Source organism: Centruroides vittatus, unplaced genomic scaffold (genome assembly GCF_030686945.1).
Source record: "Centruroides vittatus isolate TY-2023 unplaced genomic scaffold, ASM3068694v2 contig_1620, whole genome shotgun sequence".
Lineage (NCBI taxonomy): Eukaryota > Metazoa > Arthropoda > Arachnida > Scorpiones > Buthidae > Centruroides > Centruroides vittatus.
This window is the reverse complement of record NW_027120986.1, coordinates 410,717-424,825: the sequence shown is the minus strand read 5'-3', so window position 1 is coordinate 424,825 and position 14,109 is coordinate 410,717. Positions and strand designations below refer to the sequence as shown.

The window sequence follows — 14,109 nt, the reverse complement described above, 5'->3', positions numbered from 1 at the left end:
TATAGTAAACATAGAATAAAAAATAAACAAATCTACACTTTTCAATTAAATTATGCATAATTTAATTGAATTAAATGTTTTATTCTAATTAAAAATGCATTTCTTTTATGTTAATTTTTTTCTTATCAAAAATGCCATTTGTGCTAAATGATTTGATGTTTTAATCGAAAACTATCAAATTATTCAGTCTATAAATTGTCATTTGATGCTAATTTTTAATTTTTTTTTTACTTTAACAAATGATGTGCTCATTAGTGGTCGAGTAGATAACATCACTGAACACTGGTCGTGGGTTCACGCTTCGCCAATAGGTTAGCCACGTGGAGTTTTCCGGATTTTCTTCATGTTTGTAACATCTAAATAGAGGCCAGTTTCCCATAAAAAAGCCTCCAGGTAGTCAGTCCCTCTCGGCAGATCGCCCATGTGTCGCGTTGTTATACAAAAACAATCTAACACTTAAACAGGAGCCAATTTACCATAGAAAGTCCAACCGGAAGGTATACCCCTATTGAAAAATCATCCATACGTTGCGTTGCCTTGTCTCATCCAAAAATGTTACTCTATGCTCAAATTTATTTAATATTATATCTTAAAAAATTTTAAAATCGATAATTTATTTTAAAATTTTTATTTACATTTTCCTCTTTTTTACAGCATAACAATGAGCTTCGATCATAGAGTTAAAGTACGTACTGCTTATTGTTACAACTGTCCTAAACACGGTTATGCCAGACAAGCAGCAAGATTTTCCAATCCTTCTTCTTCATACATGAAGAACGAAGAAGAAGAAGACTTTTGGAATCATTGTTCTGTCATATTCGGAAGTTCGAGTATCAATGGAGTCAGTCAGATAGCATCTACTAAGCAAATTTATAGAAAAATTTTATGGGTGATTGTTTTTTCTGGATGTATGGCAGGATTCCTTTTTCAAACCATTAGTTTCTTAATTCATTTTTCGAATTATCCAACAACTGTTGAAGTTCTTGTGTTGAATGAAGGAGTTTTGGAATTTCCATCTGTAACCATTTGCAATTCTAATAGGTAAAGAAATTAAGAAAAATTACTTTAATAATTAAAAATAATTGTATTATTTTACCTGCTTATTAATATATTTATATACATAAATATATTTTTTTCTCGTGTAGGATTCGCAAAAGTCAATATTGCAAATACTTGGAAAGCAAACCAAATATGAATAAAACCTGTCCCGATGTAATGTATTTTGGATATTATGATGTAATGTATATTTATATTTTAATTTTTAAAAAAGTAGAAAAAATGTAGAAACAGAAGAAGCACACCTTGTTAAAATGTACTTTTAATTAGGATCAATTATACTATAACCATCCTCAGCTATCATTGATGGTCATATACATTTTAATAAGTGTCTTCGTGTAGAAAGTACCGTAACTTTTTAAAAAAAATAATATTATTTTATATATATTTATTTATAAATATAATCATATTTCAACATGTAAATTTTAAGCGCTTTTTTTTTTTTTGGTGAGTGGAGATGATATTAAAGTTTCTATTCAGAGAGAATTAAGATGTGATTTCAGAGAAATTTTTTAATGTGTAGAACTTTAAATTCAAAATTATATTGGCACAAGGTACCAAATTGCTTATTCACCCGGATAGGCTGATGCCTTAACGGCCTTGCCATCTTGTTTTATAAAGTTAGAGCAATGTTAAACATTATATATATATATAGGTATAAGTCTTTATGTACGCTGAAGAAAGCTAAAAATCTAAATTGTGTATTATTGTATTATACTTATTTTTAAATAAAATATTAAGTTATAGTTAGCTTTAAATAATTATTTTATTTTTAGTCTTTATCGGACGAAGAAATTATGAAATTACAAATTCAATTATTGAAAGAAAATAAATTAAACACTAGAAAACATTTAGGACACAATAAAACAGAAATGATTCTCTATTGTGATTTCAAAGGAGATCCCAAATTGAGTAAAGTAGAATGTGTAGAGTAAGTAAAAAATGTTTAATAATATTATATATTTTAATAAGTTTATTTTAAAAAAAATAAAATAAATTCTTATATTTTTATTTTATTTAGCCGTTTTGCCCATTTTTACGATCCAGATTTTGGTAACTGCTATAGTTTTGATTCTTCTCAAGACGATAATGGCGACTATCTTAAAGCTACGGAATCGGACGTTTGGCAAGAACTTAGCGGTAATTTTTAATTTTTAATTTTCTAAAAATGTTCCAATAATATTTAATCTTTTACTAATTAATACATAAAACACTTATAGGTAGTCTTCCGCGATATACGAAAGATATTATTAAAGAGATAGTTTAAAAAATTTTTTTAAATGATGATTGGTTGAAGAGTTGAAAATTTAAATAAGTAGGTGTAGCTTTTTCTTGTTTCGTCCAATCATCCTTTAAATTAATTTAAAATATTTTTGAGCGATATCTTACTGGATTATCAGGCTTCCTGCTTTATAATTAATATTTTTTGCTTTCTTTTGTACTTTTTTCTTCAAATTTTACAAATTTTAATTTAAATTTTTTAATTAAAAGCGTTATTTTTTACTGTTTGTAGAGTTAATTTTAATATTAAATACCGAAGAAGATGAATATTTGGAATCAACAAGAGATCCTGGATTTCTTATAACATTTCACACAGCTAGAATTTATCCGGATCCATTTTCTGATGGATTCCAACTAAGACCTGGCTTTAGTTATAATTTTGGCTTGCAAAAGGTATAAATAATTTATTTTTTCTCAATAACAGACTGATATACTAAATTGCATTTTTTTTTTATATAGTTCACCAATGAGCTTTTAACTCTTCCATATAAAACTAACTGCACAGATTATGATAAATTACCATGGAAAAGAAGAGTAGAAGATAGAAAACTTAGTACAAGAGTAAGCTTAAAGAAACATTTTTTAAATTATTAAGTTATCTTATAACTTATTAAATATTTTAATTGCTTTAAAACAGATGTGCACAGCAGAATGCTCCCAACACGAACAGTTGGAACAGTGTGATTACGTGACGAACAACATTAGACTCTTCTTCGACGACTGGTCCGATAAAGTTAACGATCCTGGTAAATCTCCTATAATAAACAGCATGTTAAATATCCTTAAAAATAAATTAAACAACCTATTATATTCAACAAGACGTTTTAAATCACTTCTGTTGATTATTCACGTAAAAGCATCATCATTAGCGAGGTTGAGGCCGAATTTTTAAACGCGAAAACGTGTACGTCGGACGTTCAGCGCCGCATTCCTGTAAGCCTAAAAGTTTGACAATGGCGTTTGGAATGTCGAGCATGATTCCACTGACTATCCAAACACCATTATCAAACTTCTACGCTTACAGGAAAGCAGCGCAGAACGTCCGACGTACACGTTTTCGCGTTTAAAACTTCTGCCTCAACCTCGCCATTTAATTGATTGATAACGTAATGCACCAGTCCCATCAGTGGCCAGGTGGATAAAACTACTGAAAATTGGTATTGGGTGGCAGAACTATGCTACACCAACAGGCTAGACACATGAAATTTTCCGGGTTTTTTTTTCCATCTCTAACACCTAAATAAGGCTAGTTTCCTATTGAGTATCCCAGGAAGCACACCAGTGGCGTGTTATCCTTGGGTAAAAAGGACAATTGCCAGGATCTCCAAACCAATCTTTCAAAGGAAAATATCCCCCCAAAAATTTCTCTCGTAGAAAATCAACACTGTACATGATGCTCCCTAATTCAAATTTGCTTTGGCTCCATGAAGTTGTAACGTGCCATCGAGGTATCTCCTCTTGGCAGATTGCCCAGGAGTTGTGTTGTCTTATCCCATCACTGACTATCCAAACGCCATTGTCAAACATCTAGGCTTACGGGAAAGTGGCGCTGAACGTCCGACGTACACGTTTAAAACTTCGGCCTCAATCTCGCTATTAAATCGATGAATTTAATCGAATAATCAACAGAAGTGAAGCGGGCATATTCTTGGCATTTATGAAATGTATTAACAATATGGAAAATTATTCATTTTAAGAAAATTCAAAAGAATATACAGGGTGGTCTAAAATCAGTTAACCATAATTTTGCAAGAAATTCAAAAAATGTTTGCAAAGTTTGTAAGTATTGAAGTATTTGAATAAAATAGCAATTTAATGCTTAACTGACTCTTAGGACACCTTGTATATTTAAATTATTTTTTTAAAAAAAGCACAGTTTTCAATTCAAAAATTCAACATTGTTTTCTTTTGCCATTATTTTAACAAACTTTTCAGTTTCATATAATTTCATATTAAATTTGCAATTAAATTGCTTCTATAATGTTTTATATTTATTGGAAAATATATATATATATTTGCCTGTATATGTTTAATACTGTACAGTAGTTAGAAGATATTAGAAGTAGCTAGAAGAAACTACAGAATATAAATATTATTGATCGACAGTTTTTAAGACTGTAGGCCACAATAAACCTGATCAAATGAAGTGACATATTTTAAACATGAATTACCATTATTTCACTTAATTTTTAATTAGTTTATATGTAGAATAATATTTTATCTAAGTTTATTTTCATTAATAAATAACAAATACTGTTTTCCTGAAATTAATGTTTAGTTTACTTTTGGGCTGCAATTTTAAAATTCTGACTGATGCCCGTCTGTCTGCCAGTCTGTCCTTCTTTAATTTGGAGAACGAAGTTAGATAGATGAATGTAAACAGTATATTTGGAAAACTTAGGAGTCGGAGGCCCGAATTAACTATATAAAAAGACACGTTTTTGAATCCAAAAATTTTCTCCTGAACCTGAACTGATAGATGACAGGCATGACTCTCTTGTTAACAGGAAGAGTATGATATACAGAAGAATGACACCACTAAAATTAAGAGCATTTTGCACCGAGATTTAAAAATTTGCAGCTCTGCATTGTGATGATGTCACAATAGATAATTGCTCGTTGGATATGTATAACTTAATATTTATCTAAAATATGCTTAAGTGCATAAAATATTATACATGGATAGGTTGGGTCAGATCATTTTTTTTATCATTGCTCTAATCATTATGTTGTTTCCTTATTTTTATGACGTTATCTATAGTCAAATTGATCATCCTAAATTAACAAAGTTGAAAGACAATTCAATTTTATTGAATGATCTTAAATACACTTATTGACAAAAATAGTTACGAACTCAGATAGATTTATACGATAACTGCTACGCCTCAGACAGATATGTTAATGATTACAGTTGTGATTCGTTGTCATCCAGGTAATACCACCAAATTATCTTGAAATTACTACCCTAGTATCGTATAAAACGGCCGGCAAATGCATACTTTATTTCAGTATATCTTTCGCAGATGTTTTAGTGTATCTGTTGTTTAGAGGCCTATACAACACAAAGACATAATACTTGACAAAGGCCAGTTGAGGGAAGCGGAATAGCTGCTTTGCCCAATTTCCTGCTATCTGAGCTAGTCTGACTGGATTGTGACGAGATATTAGAGGCAGAAGATACGTGAGAGGCAGGCTTTGGATGCTCCAGACACACTACCAGCACAATTGATCATCTGATTGTGAGACAAGCACAGACAGATGCAATGGCGTTTGTCCACCATTCAGAGACAACTAGAAACCTCACTACAAAGCCCTTTCTTCCCGTAACATTGACAAGCGAGTAGCAGAGACAAATTTGCATTCACGGCAATCTTTAGCCATCTTGTCATTAGCACACCAACATCGTAGACTTCATTTGCTGCTGTGACAGAGAAGCATAAATTTCTATGGACTGGCAACGTATAGTCTTTAACAAAGAATCCCAGTACTGTTTATGAATGAATACTCATCACATTAGAGTGTGGAGGACCATTGATGAGCATTTTAACTTCATTTTAATGTTGAGGAGCACACTGCTGATCTGGGGAGCCATTTCGTATGACAGTTGGTCACCCCTAGTAGCAGTGCGAGGAAGATTGATAACTCAGCGGTATGTTCAAAAACTCTTGCACCTTCATGTGTGGCAGGAATGCAAACAGCTATTTTCCAGCAAGATAATGCTCGGCCACGCAGCTAGGGTTTTTCAAGAATGGAAACCCTAGCCCAGTCACGTTGCTACGGTTCATTGATCTGAAGACAAATCAAGCATTCGTGGAATCAAATGGCCACAAAGATGCCAGCTTCGGCCACTTTGAGAAATCTGGAGAATCAAGATGAATGGACAAATCTGTTCAGGATAGCATACAGTGCCTGTATGTCTCCATGCTCAGTCATATCGTCGCATGTATCCAGGTCCCAAGCAAGAAGAGGTTGTATAAGGTACTATAGGTTCGTTTTCAATTGTTCTGCTGTTCTACAGGAAATTGTTTCTTTGACTTCGTATTGCAATCATTTATGATCATGGCTATTACGTTTGCACTAATAAAGTTTGATTCGATTTTAAGACCTTCTTCTTCGTGTGTAACTTTTTTGTCAATGACTGTAATATTTAATTGTAGAAACAATTGATATGAATAAATTCTTATTAAATATTTTATATTTTTAAAATATCATATGCATTTCCATTAGTTATCTACCTGTATATATATATATATACATATTCTTTGATAAATTATACAAATTATGTATTATGTAAATCTGTACATAATACCGTTCATGAGATAACCTGTCTTCTGTGTAGTTTCAGGATTGAAGTTATCTTGTTTGTGATTCAATGCCATTTAGCCTTGTTAACATTGAATAATGATGATTAATTCTGTTTATTATTCAATAATGTTTAATTATGTTGTGAAATGCTTTGAATAGTTTCTTGGATGAATTTTCAAGACTTATTTTATCAGAAATATTAATCTTCGAAAGTGCTTTTATTCTGCAACGAAATCATAAACACGTATTTGCATAAAACTTAAATAATTTCATGTAAATGTTGCAAATTTTGTGCATTTTATATTAAATAAAACTATAGAAAATAAGTTTTAGATATAAAATATGTGCTTCTAAAACTAATTTCTTTGAATTTCCTGAATTGAAAAGCAGTTCAAGTGGTTTTTAATCATGAATAATGTGTTGCATTCAAAAAAATATATTGAAAACTATTCCATAAATATAAATATAGGCCCACAGTCTTAAATAGTGTTGATCACCGGTATTAACTATAAATCAATTGAAATATTTTTTCGTTTTTTGATGGAGTGAATACAGGAAACAAGAAAGAAGAAACCAATGAAAATGCTGCTGTCCAGTTAAACGATACAGAAAATAGTAATTTCTTTTTTAAAGGGCTGAATTTTTGCATATAGAAAGAAGCTAAAACTAATAATTAAAAAACAATTGGCATTTTATTTTATTATTTTCAACACAATCACTTAATTAGATTAGACAAAAAAAAAAAAATGTATCCAGATGAGCTTTATCCATTTCTGTTATTTCTGCAATTTCACTGCAAGAATTCTGCACTGAATGTTGTCATAAATCTAGTTTTGTTTGCACTGGAATTTTTCTAAATTTTTTTCTTTATTTTTGACCACATTTTTCGTTATTTTTAAACATTCCTTCCACTTCTGCAACTCTAGAAAAAGAAGAATGTGCTGAAAATGTCAGTAACTTAACAATGGATTATTGTCGTTCTTTGTGTAGAGTTCCGTGCAAGTAAGAAATTTTAAATCAGTATATTTTCTATTTGTAAATTTATTATAATTTATTTATTTACTAAATATCAAATCTTATCATAAAAGTGTCATAATTTTCTAGTGTAAAGTTTTATCTAGAAGATTGTCAATTCTAGTAACAATGAGGGAAAAGACGTTATTAATTTATCAGTTACAAAAATTAAAATTTTATAGAATTGTTTGAAATTCTTGAAAATTAATATATTTATTAATTTTAAATTAATTTTTTTAGACAAACTTCATTTAAAGTAACTTCCGATTCCTCCGCTTGGCCTCGCAAAGATAAGGTAATCAACAATTTGTAAATTTATTAATAGTTCTAGCGTAACCAAGAAAGGTAAAAGACCTCTTTGTTTATTAAATAAATAAAGAAAGAAAAAAGTAAATAAGTACATGAAAAGGATTAAAATGTGGCAAACTTATACACATGAATATGCAATATCTAAGAGTTTGCTTTTCGTCCACATTGCTAATGACTACATTCACAGGTTAATGTAGGTTAAGGGATTAATGCATGTTGTAATTCGATCCTAGTTACGCTACTAATTAATAGTAACCTTATTTATTCCAATATTATGTATTTATAGAGTAAATATTTTTTGTGTACTCTGCTATGTAGAGCAGTAAAGATTATTTAATTACTACAATTTAAACAATTTATGACTCTAGTTCAGGCTAGAGTTATTTGATAGAACAGTTTTTCATGATGTTTCTATTGTTGTTCTGATTATGTTTACAGTTTTCAGCTTTAATAAGTTTTTAATTTAAATTGTTTTAATTGCATGGATATTATATAGAGTGAATGAGAGTCATAAATTATATAGTAAAATAATTTTTTTTTATTGTTCTTATATGATAATGTGATATCAATATATTGTCACACATATAATGTAACAATTTTCTACCAAATCTATACAATAATATGTGTTTTACATCTTCTAATGTATAAAAATCGACGGCCGGATGGCCGAGTAGTTAAGGTGGCAGTCTACCACTCTGGGGGATCCGGAATCGAATAACGGTGAATCCTAGGAATTTTTCACGGGTTATGGGTATGTTATGTATATCGGGCCTCGTTTCTTATCCCCCGTCATCCCATTATGGGCTAGACCGAATCCAAAATGACCTTGCTGAAAAGGCCTTTTTGGTGGCCAAGGGCGGAAAGAGTTTAAAATGCAATCAATTTTTATGTTGCATAGCTGTAGGACGTATTATGAATTTTGTAATTTTAGCATCGCGGGATCAATTATTCTAGTTACATAAAATTCTAATTTTGGAAGAAGTCATAGTACTTATCTCTTACATACAAATACTATATAACGAGATTATGTAAGGCCCAGTTGCCCTGATTTAAGGTGAGTGGACCGATTAGGTTCAATCAGGCCTCTTGGAGAGCTGGGACCTCCCCGAATGAAAAAAATTTTCATTCTACAGTATAAAGGATATTATGCCTTGTTTCGTAAAAAGTAGAAAATTTAAATTTAGTATAATTGTATGCAGTGTAAATATTTTAATAGTCTACTTTTTGCGTGTTTTTAATGCTTCTAATTGATTTCCTAATTCATTAAGGCTGGATCTGTCGGTTAGTATATAATGATTCAAATAATAAATGAATTGATATAAACCTGTTTATAAAAATAACTGTTAGGTAGTAAAATCTAGATTTTATGGGCTGCGATTTCGGCTTTTAACCTTCACCTACTTTCGATTTGTTTCAATTACTAATTTCATCCATTTTAGTTCATTGAAAGTAAAGTATTGATACAAGTCACGCTATATTCATCATTTGTTCTACATATATATTTTTTATTATTTTATGCATCCAGCGAATGGATAAAAATAAAAAAGACAAGCAACCCTTTGAAAAACTGAGTTCTACCCCGTCCATCACCACTCGGTCTTTTCCATTGTGGGTCCGACCGAACTTACGATGAGTATGGAAAACAGGCCCTCAGGCCTGAGGCTTATTAGAGTGCCCTTGGATAAAACCAGCCAAAAATGAATAAAGATACTCTTATCTAATAAATGAATTCTGAATACGCCAAAAATTGTTAAGGTTTTTTTTTCCAAATTTTGTAAAATTATCAATTATTGCCGATTCTTTATTTTAAGGGCCGCTTTATAATGAATTTCAGAAACAATGCACCAAGTCTGCTTGCTCCAAGACATCCGTTGAAATACGGTATTTAAAAATTTCAAACTGTTATTGTTAGTGCTTGGAATATCCGTTAGGGAGCGCGTCGGCAGTCATTGTTGACCTCCCTGTTTGAAAGTATAGTATTTGTATCTCTTGCAATTTACCACAATATAGGTTGTATTACTTATCATATCTCGTATAATTAGCAGTTTTTAGTTGGTTATGACATCGGATCACTGTCAAATTAAGAAAATTTTGAATCTTAGATGAGAGTTGCGACTCCTAAAATACACGTAATCTATTATATTTATTACTTGACCCACTTGGAGAAGATGCAAATGTTATTATTATGTTCACATTGTTTATTATAAAATTTTATTTATTTATGTGACTTTACAAGTTATTTACAATCCCTGTCAAATCCAGGCAAAAGATAATTTACCCGGATATTGCAGCCAAGTATATAACTACATTGCTTCCTCTATCAGTTCGTTATATCGAGGTTCAACAGCAATATATGAATACCCATTTTTTTTACCTTATTTACGATTCATTTTTCTTAATTTCAAATATTTTAAAAAGTTTATAAAGAAACTTCTGCATTTAAAGCAATATAATCATGAAATCAATACATTTGTCCAGTGAAAAAAAGAATCCTGCATCAATTTTTAACAGCTTTCATATATAAAAATCTATAAATGTATATAAATCAATACTCAAATTTATAGTTCACTTCTTTTAATTCTTCATTCATAACAATATAAGAGATTCCATTACTGTATTATAGAATACATTTCTAAGAAATTTTTCAATTTGTAATATAGTAAATAATTCAGTCATAAACCTATCATAATAAAAAAAAATTGAGTTTACTATAAATTTTAAAAGGTCTAATGGTAAAGTCATGTCAGTGTTAAAAGGTTTTTTTCCCTGTTAATTTGCTTCGCGATTAATATCAATATAACACATATTCAATTTGTGTGGCTCAGTTTATTATATAATTTTGTATAATACAGTCGAACCTCTAAACTGCCACCATATTTCGGGAATGAATAATGCATATAAAATAACCACCGGCCATTTTTTGTGTTCCTGTCAGTGGCAGGTTTGACTGTATTTTTTCTTTTGTTTATTAATTTTTTAACGAAATTAACTTACATTGTATCCAAATATAAGAATCTCATTTCTATAAAATGAATATTATATCAAATTATTGTTAATCTTCCTTATAAATTCGAGTCTAAAATAAAATGGAACACTTTAAACTTAAAATTTATGAAAAAAAAATCATAAAAATTTTGCATTTATACACTTTTTACAAGTAAAATTGTGTTTGTTTTAAGAGTAACCTGAAGGTTTACCACGTTGCAACAAGCACGAAATATCAATGTGTGTGAATCGCCTTAACTGAAAACGATGAAAATATTGTGGTATTATTATATTTTCAAGCTTGTGTTTATAAAAATTGTTTGTAAACATTTTAAACTAGTTTTTTCGCATAAAATTAACGATTATGTGCGTGTCCTGGCAACGTATCGTTGCACATGGAACTGAAACAATATTATTACAAGAACTATCGATTGTAAAAAATTCTATTAATAAAATTTTATATACAAGCATTAAAAAATTATGTTCTATTGTTTACAATGACTTAATATACGCTCGCAATGTAAAAAAAAAAAATCTTCATATCATTCAAATCCTATAGAACTTGGGAATTGTTCAGTTTTGATATTGATATTAATAATTGATATTGCTGAAAAATTCTTTATAAGTCTAAAATTATATAAAATATTTTTATAAATATTTAAATTAAATAAGTTTTTTTAAAGTATATAGAAAAATAATTTAATTTTTTTAACTTTAACATTTATAGAATCTTCCATCGGAGTTGGATACGTGGAGAAAAGAAAAAATAGAAATTATCACGTGAGATTTCATTAAATATTTTAAATTTATTATTACTTTTTTAAAATTTAACTGAATTTAATTTTTTAAAGGAAGAATTTGGTACGTGTTAGAATCTATTTTTCTACAATGGAACATACTATATATAAAAATTACCCAAAGTATAGAGTAAGTGCATACTTTTGAATGTAAATTTATATAATTAACATAGTTTATAAATAAAAAAATATAATTGTTTCAATAAAATATTAAAGTATTTTTAATGCATGTATAATGTAATTTTATAAAATAATCAAATAAAATTTTTTCCCTGTATTTATCATTGCGTGCTACTACACAAAACTATTTTGTAGTAGCTGTCATGCGAGATTAATTAGATTTACTGAATAGGTTTATTGAATTTTATACATTTTAATTGATTATAAATAATATATTATATATAAATTTTTTATTATATTTATTTATTTTTAGCCTCTTGAATTATTCAGCTATTTAGGAGGATATGTTGGCATATGGTTGGGGATATCGTTAGTTGCATTTTATGAGTTTCTGGAGCGACTTATTTTAATATTAATGTTTCCTTTGAATAAAAAAAGAAGAAAAAGAAAATCTTCTAAAGTAAGGCACATAATGGCCTCACAAATTCATAGATAAAGAGTGCTACTTATTTATTTTTCATAAAAATTTAATCCTGTCTAAGAAGATGCAGCGTTGTTTCCTCGATTGATGATGCTATTTTTGAATATTTTATTAACAATTTTGTTTAAATAAAATGTTTAAAATTTTAAATAAATGTTGAATGTTGTAAATATGCCGTATTATACCATAGATTTAACATAACGCGATTCGATATAACACAAAATCACTTACCGTATAATGTTCCCGATTTGACATCTTTTAAATTTAACATACGAGTATATAGAATATACCGATAGTGTATCCTATACGGCAGGGGTGGCCAACAAGTCGATCGCGATCGACCGGTCGATCACGAAGCCAATTTTAGTCGACCGCTCGCGATGTCTTTACTTTATGTGTTAGGCCGCGACTCCACTAGCCGTAAAAGGGTTGTAAAACCCCTCACCGTATAAGCTTTTACGACCTGCTCAGGCGTAAAATATCATGGTCACGTGATTAAAAGCTTTTACGGTGAGGGGTTTTACGGCCCTTTTACGGCTAGTGGAGTGGCCTTACACTTGTAACTGAACGCAACGCCTGAACGTAACAAGCAAACGCAATAGTATGCATGCAGTTATGACTCGACTCATAGAAAAACACAGCCATTTAGCTTCAATATTTGGTACTGTCATACGGTAGCTTCTTTTCTTTAGTACATGTATTAACAATATTATTACTATTTCTCCCATTATTATTAAGGTAATAAAATAGATTCCAAATCTGTCTTTATCTATAGCTAATTCAAATTAATAAATATTGTTAATAATTACTCATGTTGTTTTAATTCCCCTGAATGTGAATCTTTTGGCCCGTTAAATAATTATGTTGTTTTTTACGTAGGTAGATATACAGTGTTTCAGTATGACGTGCACTCCCGCGATCGATAGATTAACAAAGAATAAATCTAAAAATCTTATATCATTCTTCCATGATAGTCTTCAATCAAATTATCAGTCATACTGTACTTTTTCATATTTCCGAACAAATAGTACCACAACTTATACATTGCAATTGATAAAAAAATTAAATTATATTGTAAGTTACTAAAAATCTATCGTGAAAGATTTTTTTAGGTACCGCCTGTACGGAATGAACTGGTAGCTGCAAATATCAAAAGTTGAGTCTGGAAATTTATTTTTTTATGAGCCTTATATCTCGAAAACTTAATAAGTGGTTTAAAAAATAGAAAAAATAGTTTTGAATATATTTTGCTTATCTACCCATAGCTCGCGGGAGTGTACCTCGTACTGAAATACAGTGTATAAACGTTGTATGTATTACACACCTCCCCCTCTTCACTTAGACTATGCCTATGACAAGTCGATCGCGACACATTTTTAAGATAAAAAGTAGATTTTATGTACACAAAAGTTGGCCACCCCTGCTATACGGTATAAAGGCAATTATGCCGTGTAGGATACACTCCATTGACACCACTTTAATTAATAACAATAACTCTTGCAGAAACTAATTAAATAATTTAAAAACCGATGACCGATGGGATTTTGTCCGACGACAGATTTGGTCCGACAACCGATGGGATCGGTTGTCGGACCAAAACTGGCTGATATTTGCATGATACCGATTGATGAAAATATATCACAGGCTCCAGGTATAAATTTCTACGCACGTTACGTTGATGATATATTAATTATATATGACTCAAAAATAACTTCATCCCAAGATATCGAAAACTATGCAAACAGTTTGAGTAACAACTTA

General features: G+C 30.0%; 1 protein-coding gene across 1 annotated transcript; it reads left to right on the top strand.

The window, feature by feature from the left end:
• The first annotated feature begins 661 nt into the window (after nucleotides 1–661).
• LOC136968833 (FMRFamide-activated amiloride-sensitive sodium channel-like) lies at nucleotides 662–12,452 on the top strand. Its single transcript, XM_067262882.1, has 12 exons — nucleotides 662–1,041; nucleotides 1,146–1,212; nucleotides 1,833–1,987; nucleotides 2,078–2,196; nucleotides 2,570–2,730; nucleotides 2,797–2,898; nucleotides 2,975–3,083; nucleotides 7,569–7,644; nucleotides 7,897–7,951; nucleotides 11,678–11,730; nucleotides 11,802–11,877; nucleotides 12,181–12,452. Exons 1-12 carry the CDS (start codon nucleotides 662–664, stop codon nucleotides 12,361–12,363), a joined length of 1,536 nt encoding a protein of 511 aa, XP_067118983.1. The 3' UTR covers nucleotides 12,364–12,452.
• The last annotated feature ends 1,657 nt before the right edge of the window (nucleotides 12,453–14,109 follow it).

What these genes read in the sequence shown, in the direction of transcription:
- LOC136968833 (XM_067262882.1), top strand. Translation starts at nt 662, where the DNA reads ATGAGCTTCGATCATAGAGTTAAAGTACGTACTGCTTATTGTTACAAC. An exon ending in CGTTTGGCAAGAACTTAGCG is followed by an intron (nt 2,197 to 2,569) that starts GTAATTTTTAAT and finishes TACTGTTTGTAG; the next exon opens with AGTTAATTTTAATATTAAAT. An exon ending in CTTGGCCTCGCAAAGATAAG is followed by an intron (nt 7,952 to 11,677) that starts GTAATCAACAAT and finishes TAACATTTATAG; the next exon opens with AATCTTCCATCGGAGTTGGA.